The sequence below is a fragment of the Rhinoraja longicauda genome, chromosome 6, assembly GCF_053455715.1.
Source record: "Rhinoraja longicauda isolate Sanriku21f chromosome 6, sRhiLon1.1, whole genome shotgun sequence".
Lineage (NCBI taxonomy): Eukaryota > Metazoa > Chordata > Chondrichthyes > Rajiformes > Arhynchobatidae > Rhinoraja > Rhinoraja longicauda.
The window spans coordinates 15,349,800-15,369,178 of NC_135958.1; the positions used below are offsets into that span (position 1 = coordinate 15,349,800).

General features: G+C 42.0%; 1 protein-coding gene across 3 annotated transcripts in view; it reads left to right on the forward strand.

The window, feature by feature from the left end:
• Positions 1–19,379, forward strand: part of wdr59 (WD repeat domain 59) — a 57,478-nt gene that overhangs the window by 31,197 nt on the left and 6,902 nt on the right. Inside the window, exons 18-24 of one of the 3 annotated variants that reach the window (XM_078400529.1) lie at positions 88–241; positions 4,120–4,176; positions 10,686–10,819; positions 13,045–13,126; positions 14,535–14,647; positions 16,073–16,223; positions 16,778–16,853. In XM_078400529.1, coding sequence (XP_078256655.1) covers positions 88–241; positions 4,120–4,176; positions 10,686–10,819; positions 13,045–13,126; positions 14,535–14,647; positions 16,073–16,223; positions 16,778–16,783 — 697 coding nt within the window. In that variant the 3' untranslated portion in view covers positions 16,784–16,853. Of the gene's footprint in view, positions 1–87; positions 242–4,119; positions 4,177–10,685; positions 10,820–13,044; positions 13,127–14,534; positions 14,648–16,072; positions 16,224–16,777; positions 16,854–19,379 lie in introns of those variants that run through there. The other 2 variants (XM_078400527.1, XM_078400528.1) reach the window with 2 other exon arrangements.

The window sequence follows — 19,379 nt, forward strand, 5'->3', positions numbered from 1 at the left end:
TACTAAGATCTCTCTGCACTCTTGGTTAATGATAAAGTTTATTAATATTCATACTGCGCATTACAGAATCTTGTACTTTGTGTTCAGGTCACTCTCAGCACTCTCCGCATATCACAGTGGAGGAATCACCCCGATGAAGATCCGCACGGAATCGCAGAGTAATTTGAGGTTGTATAGTGGGAGTCCAACTCGCAGTGAGAAGGAGCTGGTGTCCATTAGTTCCTTCTATTACAAGGAGCGAGTGAGTAGATGACATTATCGGTGATCAGTTACACAATCCATTACCTACTGTCTTTATCTCAGACACCAATCTCAGCTAAGCCCCTAGCATAGCAACAGTTTCACACACTGTGGAACCTAAAGTGCGCTGTATGATGGTATTTCCAGTGTCACATGGCTGAATTACGTGATGCTGTAATTGGCTACTCTGTTGCTCAGTTTCCTTGCTAGTCTGCCATCAAAGACGTACATCTCCAAAGACGTACAGGTATGTAGGTTAATTGGCTGGGTAAATGTAAAAATTGTCCCTAGTGGGTGTTAATGTGCGGGGATCGCTGGGCGGCACGGACTTGGTGGGCCGAAAAGGCCTGTTTCCGGCTGTATATATATGATATGATATGATAAAACTATGGTCAGTCAGTAGCTTTTTGGCCATCCATTTTGAAGTTTCTGTGAGACAGTTGCCATACAACAAATGCATTTATATGGGTAAGAAACCAGGTTTTAAGAAAAGTGATAGAATAAAAGAGACAAATTATTGATTTAAAACTATAATATATCCAGTATAAAAAATAATTAAAAGAAAAAAATGCTGAATTGTGTATTAAAATTAAGCCCTCAGTTAGTGACCAGACCTTGGTCTATTATTGGAACATGTCAATGTCCTTTATATTTAACAGTTTGAAAACTGAATAGCTGCTTTGGTCGATGGCATGCCGACTGCAAATCTCCTCTTGCAGATGAGGACTTTTTATTTGTGGCTTTTGATTGAAATCAGTGGCAACACTCACCATAAATTAGATATTCTGTTGTCTGTTAAAATTACATCAGCGCAAACTTTGTGTTCTGAACCTCTCTTGTAGAACTAGTCCTTTTCCACTACTGTCAGTAATGCGTGTGATGTTAACTGCAATAATATATTTGTGACTTCCTGATCCAATGCTGAACCTTTGATATGACAACAGAGGAAGAGAATATTGATGCTGGAGTAACTCAGCGGGACAGCTAGCATCTCAGGAGAGAAGGAATGGGTGACGTTTCGGGTCGACCCTTCTCTCCAGAGATGCTGCCTGTCCCGCTGAGTTACTCCAGCATTTTGTGTCTACCTTTGATTTAAACCAGCATCTGCAGTTCTTTCCTACACAAGAGAATATTGATTGCAGATGCACGGTAGTTGCAAATTGTTTATACGCGCGCAATGCGTTAAACAAAAACCACCTAATTTTTCCTTGCGGCATTCGCTGTGCTGCCACCCACAACCTGCTTTTGTATTATGTAAATTCGGTTGACAACCCCCTTAGCCCTACTTTAATTGTTTAACCTTGATATCCATGCTTGTAAGGATGATTTTGGTTTACAGCCTCAATGCTTCCTCATTTGATCCCCACTTCCTGCTTGTGCATATGCAGAATGACGTCTTCAAGTCCCAAACTGTTTACAGAAGAAGTGTTTTGGTTCTGGCGAGTTGACAATTTACAAATCTGACATTGGTGTTTAGCTGCAACAGTAGGATGGGACTATGCATTCAAATGACTGATTTTCTGTCTCTGCTGTACTGATTGACTATGGTTGCAGTGCAGCCTAGAGGAACTGCAGGATGTTGAGATTCTTCAAGGAGGAAATGCTGAATTAGAAAGAAAAGTTGCCAGTATGGCATTTGTCACATTGAGAGCCATGAGGTGCACTCTCTGTTCCGTTATCTTTTTATTAACAGAAGAGAAAATTTGGAGACATCTGGTTCTATTTTCAATTGTTCAGAGCAACCCAATGTGTTGCTGTAATGTGAGAGCATGAAAAAGATCTGCTGTGCAGTATTCAATACTGACAGTATCACAGGGGGTTTATTTTAAAAATACATCCACCATCCCATGCTGAAAAAAGTTTAACCAGTCATTAAAATTAGGTTAAGCTGTGTGTGTGATGTGAGCAATGAAGGTGTTTTTATTCATGTATGGGATCTGTCTTGCATTGGCAAGGCCAAGATTTTATCCCTATGCCCAAATGTCCTTGAGGGGTAATTGTGATCTGCCACCTTGAACAGCTTTGTGTTTGTCCTTCTAAATTGGCCTGGAAGTTTGCCGAAGAGGTTTTGGCAATTATCTGTAGTTCATTTTTTGAGCTTCTTGCATTATGTCTGAGTCAAACTCATCACACTCTTTCTGAGTCTTGTAAATGGTTGTAAAGCTTTAGTGAATTAGATGATAGCTACATTATTTATGTCTATTTATATTAGACATTTCTTAATATATAAAGTGAATTAATCAAGTTGGTCAAAGACGGAAACCTATGATGTGGAGGCCTTGGAAGAAGTAAAAGATGGACCATCAAGTCAGCACTTCTTGTTGAATACAATAGAAAGCATCATTAAGGATGATAATGTTCATACAACTCTTTAATCCATTAATTATTTAATTGTTTGCTATCATTCATACAATAACTGGATGTAATAGGACTGCAGAATTTTGATCGGAATTGTTTGTAGCGGAGCCATTTAGCTCTATCTTTAGCTTGCTGCCTCCATTGATTGTCATGCATTATTGTTGCCTCACCAGGCTACTACCTCATTTTATGTATATCTGGTGCTGCTCCTGCCATACTTTTTTTTATGCTGAACATTTGAATCAAGGTTAGTCCTCTGGCTTGATCATAGTTTGCAGACTGACAGATATACAGATATGCTAGACAGGGTGTGGTGAAATATTATCCTGTTGCTAATATCTCAGTGTCAGTAGATGTCCTGTTTTGAACTGCTAGTTCTTTTCTCTGTCTACCCTATTTTTCACACTGGTAGTGATAATGCACACACTGGGCAGGATGGGGTTAATGTATAGACGGACTTTGGCTCCCCATGATTGTGAAGTGATTACAGTGCACTGGTGCATATATGACTAGTGGAATGGTGAAGGGTGTTATTCTTTGTGTCAGTTCAGTCATTCCTTTGTTGTGAGTCAATCCTGGCAGTTCTTTCCTTCTTGCTGCTGGACGTTGAAAAACCTACCCTTTGTATGTTTTGAGTACTTCCATTGTTATTCCACATGGATTTAGTATAGTTTAGAGATACAGCGTGGAAACAGACCCTTCAGCCCACCAGGTCCATGCCGACCAGCGATCCCCGCATATTAACACTATCCTTCATACACTGGGGACAATTTTTACATTTCCCAAGCCAATTAACCTACATACCTGTACATCTTGGAGTGTGGGAGGATACCGAAGATCTCAGAGAAAACCCATGCAGGTCAAGTGGAGAACGTACAAACTCCGTACAAACGGCACCCGTAGTCGGGATGGAGTGATTCTGTGAATATCTTTGTGTCAAGGCAGTTGGTGAACCAATCGGTGCGCCACTCTCTTAGTTTAGCGCAAGTTGTAGGCGATGATTACAGGGTCTGAGCATTGCTTTGTTTTGTGGAGTGGTCTCTTCAGTTTTGTTCTTGTTAACAAGAAAATTTGTGTTCTGGGGTGAGTGAAGAAGATGTGGTTGTGGGATGTAAATGTGTAGCTCATAGGTTAGTGGTTAATACATTTTGTACAATGACCTTGAAGTTTTGTCTGCTCCATGTTCATCCTTTATGGGAACTTTTTAATGGAAAATTGAATATGGCTGCATCCAGCATGTTGTGAAAAGAAACTGCAAATCTGGAAGTAGCATTTGACTGATGAACCTACCTTCATGCCGGTTTATATTTTTTATCTGTACAGCTTGGGTCTTGAATGTCTATAGATTAGAAACTGAAACATATTGCTCCATTTACCCAGTTTCTCCCTGAGCGCATAAAGTTAATCTTTTCTGTATGTTTCATTTTATTTTTTGTGTGTGTGGTTTTCTTCCTATTGAGTTAATTTCTGTTTGTTTTCTTGGTGTTTCTTCTTTATTTTTGGTGATGTTCATACTTGCAGATGTCTCCTCTCTCCAACCGTCGGCGCTGGTCCATTCAAGCCATTAATGAGTTCCCGGTACTGTGCACATTACCATCCTACGTTTGTGCCCTTGCGACTCTGGAATAGCCAGTTGCCCTCTGTCGAGTAACAGTCCTTTCATCAACAGCAGCTCTTTTCACAAACAGACAATGATTGGATATTTTTTGTTTAGTCTTCAGAAGCCACCCCCTCATGCTGGAATGGTTCATGATGTGCGTTGGCCTTTAGAACCAATGGAGGTTCCATGCACATGAATGAATGAATCCAGAAAGTAAATGGTCGTGGGACCATCCAGTCATATGGGTTCTTCTGCTGAGCTAGCTTCTGTACTTAATTGAAATCCACATTTGTGAGTTAACAACAATACACGAGCTAGCTTTGTTGTGATTTTATTTATTATCTCCCCTTCTTTATCAAAAGGATGCCAAGGACAATTGTGGCATCTCAGCTTCTACCCAAAGTAAAATTACTTAATTTAAGCTAATTGGATATTCCTAGTCAGTGTGAATCAACATGTGTTCTCTTGGTTGGACTGAGATGAGGTGCAGCTGGCCATCCCACTCTTGGGCATTACAAAACATCCCCTGCTTTTCACACTAACGTTTTTCTTTTTGTATGATCTTAATGCACGAGATAGTTAAGATGCTTAAATAACTGCATGAAATGCATGCTTCTGACCGGGAACTGGGTTTTTAATAAATGTACAATTTTTGTAAGAATGTGCTGTTCCATGCTCTGGAGGAGCATTTCTTTGCTCTGCCAATACAGGTAATCAGCTTTCTTTCTGTATCTGCAAAAAAAAGTGTGGATTCTTCTTTCAAGTGCATTTTCGTGAACATGGGCAGTGATTCAAATTCAGGACGTTCGTTTTTGTGCAGAAGCTGTATAATTAGTGAGTCACTAAGACAAATGGAGAAAATGGGTCCTTCTTGATGTGTATATTGTGAAAAGGTTATGGAAGATCTCCACAAATGTTTTTAAACCTTGCTAGGCATGTGTTTGGCTCTGTTAGAGCCAAATAATAATTATTATTGCTGTAGAAAAATATGCTTTTTACTCAAGCCCACTACTTAAATCCTTATGCCCAATTGGATGTCTGAAGAACAAAAAGCATACCGCTGGAAGAGCTCAGCAGACTAAGCAGTATTTGTGGAGGTAAAGGGATTGGTGATGTTTTGGGTTGAGACCTGCATCAGAATTGAGAGTGTATGGGGAAGATAACCAATATGCCAAAGTGAGAGGGAGGGGTGAGGCAGTGGCTGGGAGGGGATAGGTGGAACAGATAAGCAAGAGAAAAACTAAGCAGATGCAACTGAGTGGGGGTGGGGGGGGGGGGAGGGAGGAGGGAGGAGGGAGGGGGGGGGAGGGGGGGGAGGGAGGGAGGGAGGGAGGGAGGGGGGGGAGGGAGGGAGGGGGGGAGGGAGGAAGGGGGGGAGGGAGGAGGGGGGAGGGAGGAGGGGGGGAGGGAGGAAGGGGGGGAGGGAGGAAGGATGGGGAGGGAGGAAGGGGGGAAGGGGGGGAGGGAGGAAGGGGGGGGTTAGTTTGCATTTGGCCTCACTGTGGCAGTGGAGAAGGATGTCAATGGACAGATTGGTGTAGGAATTGAAAATAGAGTTGAAAAGGCAGAGAGCCAAATGCAATAGACCAGATTGGAGGAGGTACATGTAAATTTCTAACTCGCCTGGAAGAGCTATTTAGACCCCAGGATTGTTACAAGGAAGGAGATGGAGACAAATGTTTTTCTTCCACAATTGCAGGGGAAAGTGCCAAAGGATGGGAAGGGGTGGGTGGATGGGATGGGATGACCAGACCAGGGATTCATGGAAAGGATTCACATTTCTGTGGAAAGCAGAAAGGGCAGGAGAGGAGAAGATGTTACTGGTGGTGAGATCCCATTCGAGCTAGTGGAAATAGCGAGGAATGATATGCTGATTGCAGAGGTTCGTGGTGACTGATAGGTGGCTATTTGAATATCTGTGGAAGATTTGGTCACATCTGAAAAGCATTTCTGGATATTATTTTATATTCCTGGTGGAACTGCCTGGAAGCTTTTAAAGGTAGGATAGAATAATTAAGACATTAGTGGTGGCATGCTTCCTCCTTTTCATGCTGACTAAACGTGGTAGGCTGGGAACCATTGATAGATCTGTTTCCCTGGCTTCAGATCTGAATGGGACCTCAAATGCCAACAGGTATTATTATCAGATATTACTGTCATTTTGCAGGAATCTTGCCAATCTTGTTTCCTCTGAAGGTAGGGGCTCTCCTCTCCCTACAATGGCAGTATGTCATGTTTGCAAATTGGTTTGCAATGATTCTGGTACATTCCAGAGAGTATAGTTGCTTGGCCAGACAGAATAATTAAATCATTGTAGCTGTGGAGCAGTTTGGGATTGATGCTAATGTTTTAGAAACCTTTCATCCAATACTACCCAGAAAAAGATGTAGTGCATGGTTTATTGTTACATGTTTATAGATTCATACATCATAGAAATAGGCTTATCTGCGAAAACCGTTCATGCTGACCAAATGCCCACCCAAGGTAGTTTCTTTTGCCTGCATTTGATTTTCATCCCTATCTATCTTTCCTGGTCATGTATTTGAAAAATTTGCCCCTTAGATTCTTATTAAATCATTCCCCTCTCAGGTTAAACCTATGCTCTCTAGTTCCTGATTTCTCAACCTTGGAAAAGGACTGTGTGCATTCAGCCAACCGATGCCCCTTGAATTGTATGTATCTCTATTTTGCATGTAAATGGCACAAAACTTGATCTGATCTTCAACATTCACTGATTATAATGTTCAGTTTTGCAACAACAAAAAATCTCTCCACAGTGATCAATTCGTAGATTCATTTTATGCTGAAGAAAATACTTGCATTGTTTCAAAATGCCATACCTTTCCTTACAATGACTAGAATAAGTGAAATAAGAAAACCACTGGATTGTTATGACGTAGAAGGCCATTTGTGTCCATGCTGGTTCCAAATTCCCAACAATTCCATTTCCCTAGCTCTTTCTCCCTTACTCTACCCTCTGAACCATTTGCTAATGGAAACAGTTCCTGTGTTTACTGTGTTCACTCAATCTAAACATGCCATGACCTTGTCCTCCTCTGTCAAATTTCCTCTCTGCTTTCCTTACTCCAAGAAGGATGCTGACGTTCTTCATTCCTGGAACAATTCCTGTAAATATTTAAAGCACCCATTCTACTATCTTCACATCTTACCAAAATCTATGTGACCAGAATTGTTCACTGTTCTCCACTTAAAAGTGTTTTACTCAGGCTGGACATAACTTTCCTGCTTTAGTACTCTGATCCTTTATTTATAAATCCCAGGAACCTGTATGTTTGATTGACTACTCCCTCAATATGCCATTCCTTTTTCAAGGATTTGTGCACATATGTATTCGTATGTGTTCTTGCTTCAGAATTCCTTCGGAATTGCCCCATTTAGTATACATTATTTCTCTAGATTCCTTCTGCCTAAATGCTTTACACTTCACTGTTTTAAATTTTATTTTATCTGTCCATTCTACCAGCCTGTTCATGTTTTATTGCAATCTATTGCTGTCTTCCTCACTGTAAACCGCTCTTCCAAGCTTTATTGTCATCCAGCAATTTGGAAATGAACCATGTCATATATTAAAGACAGCACTGATATCTGGGTTACACCACTATCTATGATTCAGTAAGGAAAAAAACAGTGGTTTACTATTAATCTTCGGCCACAAGACTTGTCACACATATCTCCGCACCTCCTCCTTCACCACCATCCAAGGATGTAAAGAGGCCATCCATTTGAGGAAGGACATTCTTGCTATTGAGGGAGTGCAGCATAGGTTCACGAGGTTAATTCCCAGGATGGCTGGACTGTCATATGTTGAAAGAATGGAGTTACTGGGCTTGTATACACTGGAATCTAGAAGGATGAGAGGGGATCTTATTGAAACATACAAGATTATTAAGGGATTGGACACACTAGAGGCAGGAAACATGTTCCCGATGTTGGGGGAGTGCAGAACCAGGGGCCACAGTTTAAGAATAAGGGGTAGGCCATTTAGAACAAAGATGAGGAAAAACGTTTTCATCCAGAGAGTTGTGACTCTGTGGAATTCTCTGCCTCAGAAGGCAGTGGAGGCCAATTCTCTGGATGCTTTCAAGAGAGAGTTAGATAGAGCTCTTAAAGATAGCGGAGTCAAGGGATATGGGGAGAAGGCAGGAACGGATTACTGATTGTGGATGATCAGCCATGATCACAGTGAATGGTGTTGCTGGGTTGAAGGGCCAAATGGCCTACTGCTGCACCTATTGTCTATTGTCTATTCTCCTCTTTATACCACCTATCTTCCTTCTTCATTCTTAGACCTGATGCAGGATCTTGACCTGAAATGGTGACAGTTCCCAACAGATGCTGCTGGGACCTGCTGATTTCTTCCAGCAGTTTGTTTTGTTTTGCATTAGTCCAAAAACTGATACAAAACAAGTAGATGTCAAAATGCTGATCATAAGTATACATTAAAATGATTCAAATTAATATAGGAAGTTTTGGTAAAGCACTGGGAAGCAATAGCAAGCACATCACTTCCAATGTCCAACACTGGGTAAAATGAATAGATTGCTGGGATATATATTCAAAGTGATAAGCTAAAGTGAAAGTCACAATGAATCTTTAGTTGCAACAGCTCATACATATCTAGAAAAGTATGAGTGTGAAATGCAGTCAGTTTAAAACAAAGAGTTTAGGGAACATTTACCATCTAGAGAGAAGGCGAGGAATTTGCTATGTCCGAGCTACCTTGAATTAGTGATTCTCTTTGTAAAGAAAGGAATCCAGCGATGTAATATAAATGGAAATGATTGAAAAGTAAATTTACAAACAGATATTGGAAAGTGATGTAGTTGAGAAAGTGAAGGACCTGAAGAGAGAGATCTTTTGGGATATTGGTAGCCAAAATGCAGCATTGGAATGATGATGTGATCAGTTATGATTGATCCTACAGAAAATGATAAAGGAATCAAGTTACAACATCAATCATGTGGTGTCTTGTAAACAAAACATTCATTTCACTATACATCTTCTTACTAATAACCAGGGTTTTCTTATAAACAGAATACATGCTTCTTCACCCTGAATTCGGTTTGGGTTTAAAATTAAGATCCCACTTCACCATCACCAAACCGAGGGAGGCTGATGGGATCCTAAGAGCATTACTTTATTGAAACCCAAACCAATTTGACATCTGCAATCAGGTATGCAGTCTCTAGAGAAAAGATCTGCTTGGGGTTGAAGCAATTCAAGACTTTTCAGTTGTCTGTCATAAATACCAATATTTCTGCCCTATTGGCCTTGTCAATCTGTTTGGCACATGGCTGCCCCTCAATCTCAGTTACTTTGTGCATTGACAAGCCAGAAGGGAACACAGAGTTCCTGACCATGAACACAGTTTACACATGGCCACTCAGCAATTCAGTCAAGCTCAGCAATTTGTTTATAAATATTTTAACTGAGCCCAAAAGCATAATTCTGTTCAAAATCAACCTGACCATGTCATGTAGTCATAATCTGTTGTGCTTAGATCAGGTAGCAAGACTCCACGGTACCCTCTTTTGATGACCAGTGTTTGATAAATAATTATGATTACTGTCCTTGCTTGCTACTTTACATTCCAGAACCTTCATTATGGAATAAAGTTTTACATGAAACCTCCAAGTTCTTATCTCTGAAAGGTAATATCAGACAACCCCTACTGGTGGAAATTGGCACTTTATTTGTATGCATTGCTTCATGCGTAATCATTTTTCATGTGCTATCCACCATTGTCTATCTCCTATTTTGGTTTGTGCAATTGGTTCGAATCGCTGGGTTTAAAATACAAACCTTATCTGGTTCAAATAACTAAACATTGCATTAATAATAAGCTTTTAATTGCACTTTATGCTTCAGCAATGATTTGTGTCTCATGCTTTGTGAGTAAAAGATCATAAGATGCATCCCTGGTTTGTCATTGACCTATTTAAAATGCTTTGGACTTTACCTAAATACTATCAAGAACAAAATGTTTCATTTTGGCAGATGGTCTATGAGCCAGTGAGTCTGTGTAGGTGCATAGCTCACCTTTGCATTTATTTGGATAGTTCTATAGGACTCTCATGGGTCATTTAGTTTATGGCATTTCAAACATTCAACCTCCAGTTATCAACCCAAGAATGGGTACTTACAATTCTAGGTTCTTCAGTGAGCACAGTGAAAATTCCATTTAGGTTAGAGACAGGATTGTGAACTTTATTAAAGATTACCCTATAGCCAACAAAATAACCCGCAGAATAAAACCCAGTAACATGCTGGGTTTAATTAAAATATTGAAGGTCGATTTTACTCCCACAACTCACAAAGCCCAGAGACTTGTTTAATTTTCAGTGACTTTAATTTTTCATAATTTTATTTTAATTAGTACGCGAGGATAAAGGCACTTATTCTCCCCAGCTTAACACCTAAAATATTGATTGTGCAATTGGTGTTGATAAACTATTCCTATTCCCAGAAATCACGTCGTTGGAAAGGAAAGCGAGAAGGAACCGATGCAAACAATCGTCCAATCAAAGCTGCAGGGAAAGTCATCATCCAGGACATCTCCTGTCTCCTGCCAGTACACAAGTCACTGGGGGAATTATACATGTAAGTATTGAAGACACATTTACCATTGCAACAATGTCTAAACTTTTACAGTTAGAAAAACTGACATATATTTCTAGACTTCCCATCATCATCTCAAGAGCAATTGAGGATAGCAATAGCTGCTGATTTTGCCAGAGGCATCTACATCCTGAGATTGAATTATTAAAAAGACTATAATTGAAAATAAATATTAACATAGAGTATTCCTGTCTCTCAAAGATGCAATGTTTTCATTCCTATTTGTGTGTCAACATTTTTCTTCTGTTTCTTCGTGAATTCAAAACTTGATTTCAAGGTTGACAAATTGCCTCAGTGAAGATACTAATCTTTTCCCAGAAAAACTACTTACATGTTTGTGGGGTGAGGAGCAGGGGTGGGAGATGATCACCAGAAAGTATTCTGGTTTCCTTGGATTTGCTTCCATTCGTCGGTGTCTCAGTGTCATACAAATCTCACAACCCTGAGTTACAACTTCACTCTATTTTGGTGGGACAAAAGGATCTGCCATTGATTATATACAATGCCAGTTATTTAATTCTATTGATTACAATGGAATTAACTAGCAATCAACTGAGCTGCGTTTCTCGTTGCCTGTCTTCCAGAGATATCTTTAATACAAGTAGGGTTACACTGATGATGTTTACAAAAGTTACATGAAAATCAAGACTTTCATTGCAAAGTTCTAAGAACAGGGTTGTCATTTTCCCTGTGCAATGCTGAGCTGAAATTGGCATTGTCTGATCCATCAGCTAAATCTTTCAAAGAGAATTACAGCAATAGAAACAACACTTTTCCAACTACCAATGCTCCAGAATAAATGGATGCTCTATGGAAAGAGAACAAGAAAAGGTGCTGCCATGGGAGCAATGGAGATCTTCCACCAGGGGCCCTTCAGATGTGTTTTGAGAATTTAATATGACAAAATACGGGGAAGAGAATAAAAGGTTTGCAAACATTTTGTAATCTTTGGATGTCTCAAAACACCGTGCATTAACCCAGTCAACCTACTAACATAGAAATATACTTTAGAACTCTAAACAGAATCTTGATTACAATTAGGAAAAGTGAGTGCATTGTAGGTACTTCATCATATGAAGTGCTTCAGTGCTTCAAGAGACTGGTGATGGCACACATTAACTCCAGCCTCCCTGGCAGCCTTAATTCACTGCCTGTTTGCCAAACATCAAAACAGGTCCACCTGGCCTTATACTCATCTCTGGAACATCTAGGTAACAAGGACACCTATTTATTTATTGATTATAACTGAATTCAACGCCATAATCCCATCCAAACTCATCTCCAAACCCCTGGACCCTAGAAGTCAGGACCTCCACCTGCTACTGGATGCTTAACCTTCTGACCGATAGACCACATTCGGTGAAAACAGAACTTTTTTCACCCGTCACTTGCTTTTCTCCCTCTTCCTGTTGGGCAGAAGATATAAAACCTGGGCTTTTTCATTATAAATTGAGATGTTAATGAAGCTGGGCACTACGACATCATCAGCAACAAAAAAAACTGACATAACCTTTCACTGGAGGGAGGATGATTGATGAATTAACTGGAGATAATTTACCTGATGATATATTCCAGAGGATGTCTTACAGTGAAGATATGCACAAAAAACTGGAGTAACTTAGGGGGTCAGACAGCATCTCTGGAGAAAAGAAATAGGTGATGTTTCGGGTCAAGACTCTTCTTCAGATTGAGAGTTGGGGAAAGGGAAACGAGATATAGATGGTGATGTAGAGAGATATAGAACAAATAAATGAAAGATATGCAAAAATGTAACATTGATAAAGGAAACAGGCCATTGTTAGCTGTGGCCTAGGTGAAAACGAGTATAGACAATGAGACTCAACAAGACAACTTTAAAGCTGGTACGACTTGGATAGGGGAGGGATGGAGAAAGGGGGGATGCAAGGGTTACTTGAAGTTAGAGAAATCAATATTCATACCAGTGGGTTGTAAGCTGCTCAAGCGAAATATGAGATGCTGTTCCTCCAATTTGGGTTTGGCCTGGACAATGGAGAGGGTCTAGGACAGAAAGGTCAGTGTGGGAATGTAAAGGGGAATTAATGTCTTACAATGATGTCCTCTTTGATGATTGGCCTTTGATCATTATTAATGTGAGGCCGACAGCAACCATGCAAGAGTTTTCAATCCATTAGGGTTTATGTTCCCATCCCTTTGGATTGTTCTCACACCATCACCTTTCTCTACAGACTGAATGTGAATGACATCCAAGATACTTGTCAGAAAAATGCTGCTGCAGCTCTATCAGTTGGACGCAGAGACCTTGTTCAGGTATTGTTGTGTTCAAATATTCCACCTCGTAATGTATTAATGAATTTGCACAATTTTTTCTTCCATTTTTCTTTTTCATATGCTTCCTGGATTCATTATTTTTCCTTTCTAAATACAATTGTAACATTAACTATCCACCAACCCTCTAACACTCCACACTTTTAACTAATTATTAAATATGCGTAGTATTTCTACCTTTGATTTTGAATGCTGCGATTAGGATTTTCCCTTTTTTGTGTAAGTGAAGTTCTGTCACATCCAATGTCACCACTTCCTAATCACTCTCCCTGGAAAATATTGCAGTAGAATCATTAGCTAATATTTTTGCTATTTTGCTATCACTGCTCCTGACCCAATTGCTGAACGATTCTGCGTCACCACCTCCCCAGGGACTTTCCCCTGCAACCGCAGGAGAAGCAACACCTGCCCTTGTATCTCCTCCCTCGACTTCATCCAAGATGACAGTACTTTCAGGTGAGGCAGATTTACTTGCATCTCCTCCAATCTCATCTACTCTATCTGATACTCTTGATGTGGCCTATATCTCGGCGAGACTAAGCGTAGTGATCGTTTCACTGAACACTTGCACTCAGTCCACTTTGACCCACGATCTCCCGGATGCCAAACATTTTAACTCCCCTTTCTATTCCCATACTGACCTTTCGGTTCTGGGCCTTCTCCACTGTGTGAGGCCACATGCAAATTGGAGGAATGGCACCTCATTTTGCCTGGGCTGCTTACAACCCATAGGTGTGAACGTTGATTTCTCTAATTTCAAGTAACTCTTGCAATCCTTCCCCTCCTCTCTCCCCCTTCCCCCATCCTAGGCATCTTCCGCAGCCAACAATGGGCCATTATGGATTCCACCTTTCCTGAGGTCATTTGGTGCCGTCCCTGATTTGTTCTAGCCTTTTCTTGTCTCCAATTTTTCTCCCCCCCCCATCTCTATCATTCAGTCTAAAGAAGGATTCAGACCTGAAACGTCACCTATTCCTTTTCTCCAGAGATGCTGCGTGACCCACTGAGTTACTACAGCATTCTGTGTCTATCTTCTTCTATATTATAGTTGCTATGCAGATGTTTTCTTATATTTGGTTCCTTTATCTGTTCTGCATTTGTTATTGTTAGATCTAGCAGCCGAGTCCAATATCTGGACTCCTAAATGGATTGGAAAATAGCCCTCTATACATGGAAATTTCGGGTTGGAACAGTTCAGTAAGGTTTATAAACTACAAACTTTTTGTACTAGATTGCTCTCAGAGAGAAGTCTGTTCATTTTAAAATTTGGTGCAACTGGCTGATGAACTAACTAATCCTGGTCAAACTGTGAGGTTGAATCCAGCAGGTAACTCTGCTATTTCCTGCCTCTTGGTAACTTACTAATTTCGTTCATTTCTTAACATTAAAGGTGTGGTCTTTGGCTGCTGTTGCGACAGACTCGTTTCTCAGTCCACATCCGGATCCTGACATAGAGACACCATGGGCACGGCATCCATTTGGCAGGCAGCTCCTTGAGTCACTGTAAGATTTTTTTTATTTGGCACCTGTAATTAAGAAATAGCAAAGTGAGCTAGTGTTCAGAGACCGAAAATGACCTGAAAAGTGCTTGCAACCATTCAATGAGCAGTAAGATTTTATAGAAATCCTTTTGAAACTATAATAAAAGGAACAAAAAAATCAAAAGCTTTATACTTTTAAAGAACTTTATGAATGAAGTATGCTGCCTTTTTGTAACTTTTATTCATATGCATCTGGAACATGGGTAACTTTGGCAAAGCCAGAATTTATTGCCCATCCCTAATTTCTCTCAAAAAGGTAGGAATGGTTGACCTGGAACTGTCCAAGTGTTGAGAAACTGCAGCTCTGCAAGAAGACAGTGTATCATAACCTCCATTCAGAAACCTTTTTTTTAAATTAGGCATTGTTGTAGATGAATTTCTCATGGAGCCTTACTACATAATGAAGAGGCAAATGGAAATTGATTTCATGTCATTTAAGATGTACTGAACACACGGTACTGAGTGCTTGTGCAAGCCTTTTTTAATGTTTTGCCCTGTTTCACAGAAAGAAAACATGCACTCAGTCTCTTTTTATTTGCCAGGGCATCACAGGGAGGTTAACAACTAATTCTGTGCTTTTGAAGCTATGAAATTATTGTCATAAAGGAAACAATAATGTGTACCGATAGTATTACCAAAATGTTCTACTCAGTAAAATGGCTTCAGACAAACTGATTTTTTTGTTTTGGCCTTAATTTTTATTGTGCCCCCTTCATTCAGATGGTGATGATTTAGACTGGGGTGCCGTTTCATTAATAGTAGCTGCTCTCTGTTTCACCTTGACGTGTGAATCTAGATAGTAAGTAGTGGTGGGTAGTGACTTGAAAATAGAGGTGATTCCACTTGGTCCTTAGCTGACGCTTGCATCTGCGCAATCCAGAAAACGGGCAGTGGCTGTTATGCAGTAATTTCTATCATCATTGATTCCCTAGGTGAGCCTTGCATCTTAACATTAACCCTGGCCTCCTCCCGTATATTTATGTCATTGCCATGAACGGAATTTGCTCTCTGAATTATTTGGAAAGAACAACAAATGAAAGAAATGTGGAGTTTTATCTTTTTGTTTAAATCACCCTAATTATTAGTATTTTTAAATTTGTGTCAAAGTCTAGGTATCTTGAAACAATAAAATTTAACGTGTATGCATCAGGATAGTCGATACTCAATTTAATAATGTAAAGTAATTGAATATTTCTTCCAGTTTTAAGTGGTAGATGAGCTAAACATGGGAAATGCCTATCTTCATCTGTACTTAATCTTTGACCTTATTCATCTGATCTGGACAGTAGTAAGAATTGTAAGTAAGTTCTGGGTAATTTTAAATGTAGTTCTGATAATTAATAGATCCCGTTCTTACAATGGTTTACTGTTATGTGTTTCTCCACAGTCTGACCCATTACAGCACAATACATGATGTTCAGACTCTAGCAATGCTATGCAGTGTGTTTGAGGCCCAGTCCGGGCCTCCGGACTGCTATGGCAGCATGGGCGCACAAATGTACCAGCGCAATTCTATTTCTACTCCTTTTCTACATTGTGTAAGTGTACATATGCTGTGTCCTAGTCTGGAATCTGTTCATTAGATGCTTTGACTTTTAATCATACTGTATAGATATAATTAGCTACAACTGGGACCAGTGCGACTGGCAGTTCTCTACCAGTCACAGTGCCATTGTTAGAATAATCCTAAATTAAATTCTCATGTAAACCACATGTACTGATGGAGAGACCAAGATACTGATGTATTGTGCAACAACCTTCTTTTGGATATTGTTTGCTTGTGTTGAGCCTGCCTGGGCTTAATCCATCTGTGAATATGCACTTGCCTGTCGAAATGATAGCAAGAGTCAAGCAGTGTCTCAAAATGCTGGAGTAACTCAGCAGGTCGGGCAGCATCTTGGAGAGAAGGAATGGGTGACGTTTTGGGTCGAGACCCTTCTTCAGACCCGAAACATCACCCATCTCTTCTCTCCAAGATGCTGCCTGACCTGCTGAGTTACTTCAGCATTTTGTGATACCTTCGATTTGTACCAGCATCTGCAGTTATTTTCCTATGCAAGAGTCAAGGGAGTTTATTTGTCATTTGCATCAGGTATGACACCAGAACAATGAAATTGAATAATTACACCAGTATAGATATGAACAGGAACAGTGGATGCTTTGGGGCAAGTAAATATTTTCAGCTATTGGACTTCTCTACACAGATCAGTTCCTCCCAGACTAAAAGTCCCCTTATTTGTCTGATCACCAATCACTGTTGCTTGAGCATGTGGCAGAGAAGTTTAACCTGTATACAGTACTGGATTAACATAGTAGCAAAAGTTGCATTTGCTACGGGCCCCGCACTTTTGAGGGCCCCGCACTAAATGCTTGCAAGCTAAATGTTTGAAATCGGCATCCCACTGAAGGGCGCTGTGTTCCGCGCGCTGCTCCCCAACCGTCACGGTTTGAATGTGTTGGTGGGTCTGTGCGGACCAATGGGCAACCAGCGCGTCACCGCCCAACCGCCTAGTCTCCGGCCCTCTTACTCCACACACCTCCGGCCTCGCCGAAACACTTCACACCTCCGGATCTCTCTGCTCGAATATTGGCCTTGTTTCCCCACACATCCCGGCCCTCTCACTCCTCGCTCATCCGCTCTTTTCTCTCTCGTCCCCAGGCCACTTTCACCACCTCATCACCCCCCCCCCATCTTTCCCACTCCTCCGGCCCTCCTCCCTACTCCTCCGGCGCTCTCTCCCCACTGCTCTGGCAATTGCTCCCCCGAATCCTCCGCTGCTCACTCTTCCGCATACCTCCCGCCTGTTCTTTCCTTAGCCCTCCGCCCATCCCTCTCCTTGCTTGGGCCTTTTCTCTCTCTTCACTCCTGCGGTCTTCCCCCTCTCCCCACTCCTCTTGCTCTCTCCTCCCCACTCCACTGGGCGTCTCTCGCCCCAATCCCCCTTCCCACTCGCCTCCCAAACGTTCGTCCCTCCAAATAGCTACTGTTCCAGTCCTTTCTTCTGCCAATCTACCTCCCCCCTTTATTCCCAGTCTTCTGTCCCACTCTCCCTCTTCTTCTCCATCCCACTCTCCCCCCTGCGCATCTCCATTTCGCTCTCCCCATTTCCTCCGAACCTCTTTCCCCCCACACCTCCTTCCATGCCCCCCCCCCCTCTTACGGCCTTTACTTTCCATTTCTATCGGCACTTTCCCCCACACTTTTGGCCTTTTCTCAGCCCCTACCCATCCATACCTCTCTCTCTCTTTCTCTCTCTACTCTTCTGGCCCATGCTCCCAAAATCCTGCGACTCCCTCTCGCCCATCCCAAAAGCTCGGGCCCTCTTTCTCACCAATCCCCCGGCCTTCTCTCCTGACTTCCTGGGCCCTGTCTCCTCCTGCACTCTTCTACCACCACCTCTACCTACACCTTGCATGCCTCTCAGCATCCACTGCTCCAGCACTCTCTACCCCTACTCCGTCCCTCTCACCCCTATACCTCCGGTCCGGCCTCTATTCACTCCTCTGGCCCTACTTTTTCCACATTTCTCCGGCGCTCCCTGTCTCTACTTCTCTGGCTCCCACTCCTCTGGCTCTCCTCGCAATCCTCCGTCATTCTCCCCACGGTAGCGCAGCGGTAGAGTTCCTGCCTTACAGCGCTTGCATCACCGGAGACCCGGGTTCCATCCCAACCACGGCTGCTGTCTGCACAGAGTTTGTATGTTCTCCCCTTGACCGCGTGGGTTTTCTCCGAGATCGGTTTCCTCCCACACTCCAAAGACGTACAAGTTTGTAGGTTAATTGGCTTGGTGTATGTGTAAAATGGTACCTAGTGTGTGCGGGGATCCCTGGTCGTTATGGACGGTGGGCCAAAGGGCCTGTTTTCATGCTGTATCTCTAAACTAAACCCCTCCATCGCACACTCTCAGAGTCCCTTATTAGGCCCGCAGCCCGCTGTAGGCCCCAACACTGTAGGCCCAGACAGTGTAGGCTAACGGAGCTCGTTAATGTTAACGGAGTTCGGGGAGCAGGGCCGAGTGTGTTCAGGGAGCGGGGCCGGTGGAGCGGGTGCATGTGGCCGTTGGCTAATTGAGGTCACTTGGGGCGCGGGCGATGACGCATCCCTCCCAACCCTTCCGAATTTGGCGGAAAGTTTCCGATTTCTTATTTCATTTCCGCCATTCCGATATCGCCTCACATTTTTACGCAAAATAGGCGGTAATTGCAATTTGTCTATTCGGCGGCTAGAGGTCGCTAGGGGTTCCGCAAGAAATCCCCCGCGCCCTGGAAGTCTCCCCGAAAATGTGGCACCTAGGCTGGGCAAGGCAGCCAATCTCGACCGCATCGGGACTTCAATGGACGATCGGTGGGTTGAATTTGCAACCTGCGGCCGGGGCTCTGGAACTCCAGCCCAGCTGGAGCCAGCACATCTATCCCCATAACCGATTTCTTTGGCCGGCTGGATAAACCAGCAAAGCTCTGGAACCAAGAGTACCAGAAAATCAGTGGTGGAACTGTAATGAGTAAATATTAAATTTAAGTGCAAGATTATATAACTATATTAATTAATTAAGACAGGGTTAAAATATAAAACACAGCAGAAAAGCCAATTACCACCTTTTAGGGCTGTTTATCAATTAATGTAGTCCAAGAAATACAGACTGTTGGAAATAATAGTCATTTTTCACACATGAATGGAGCACAATGCGTATGCG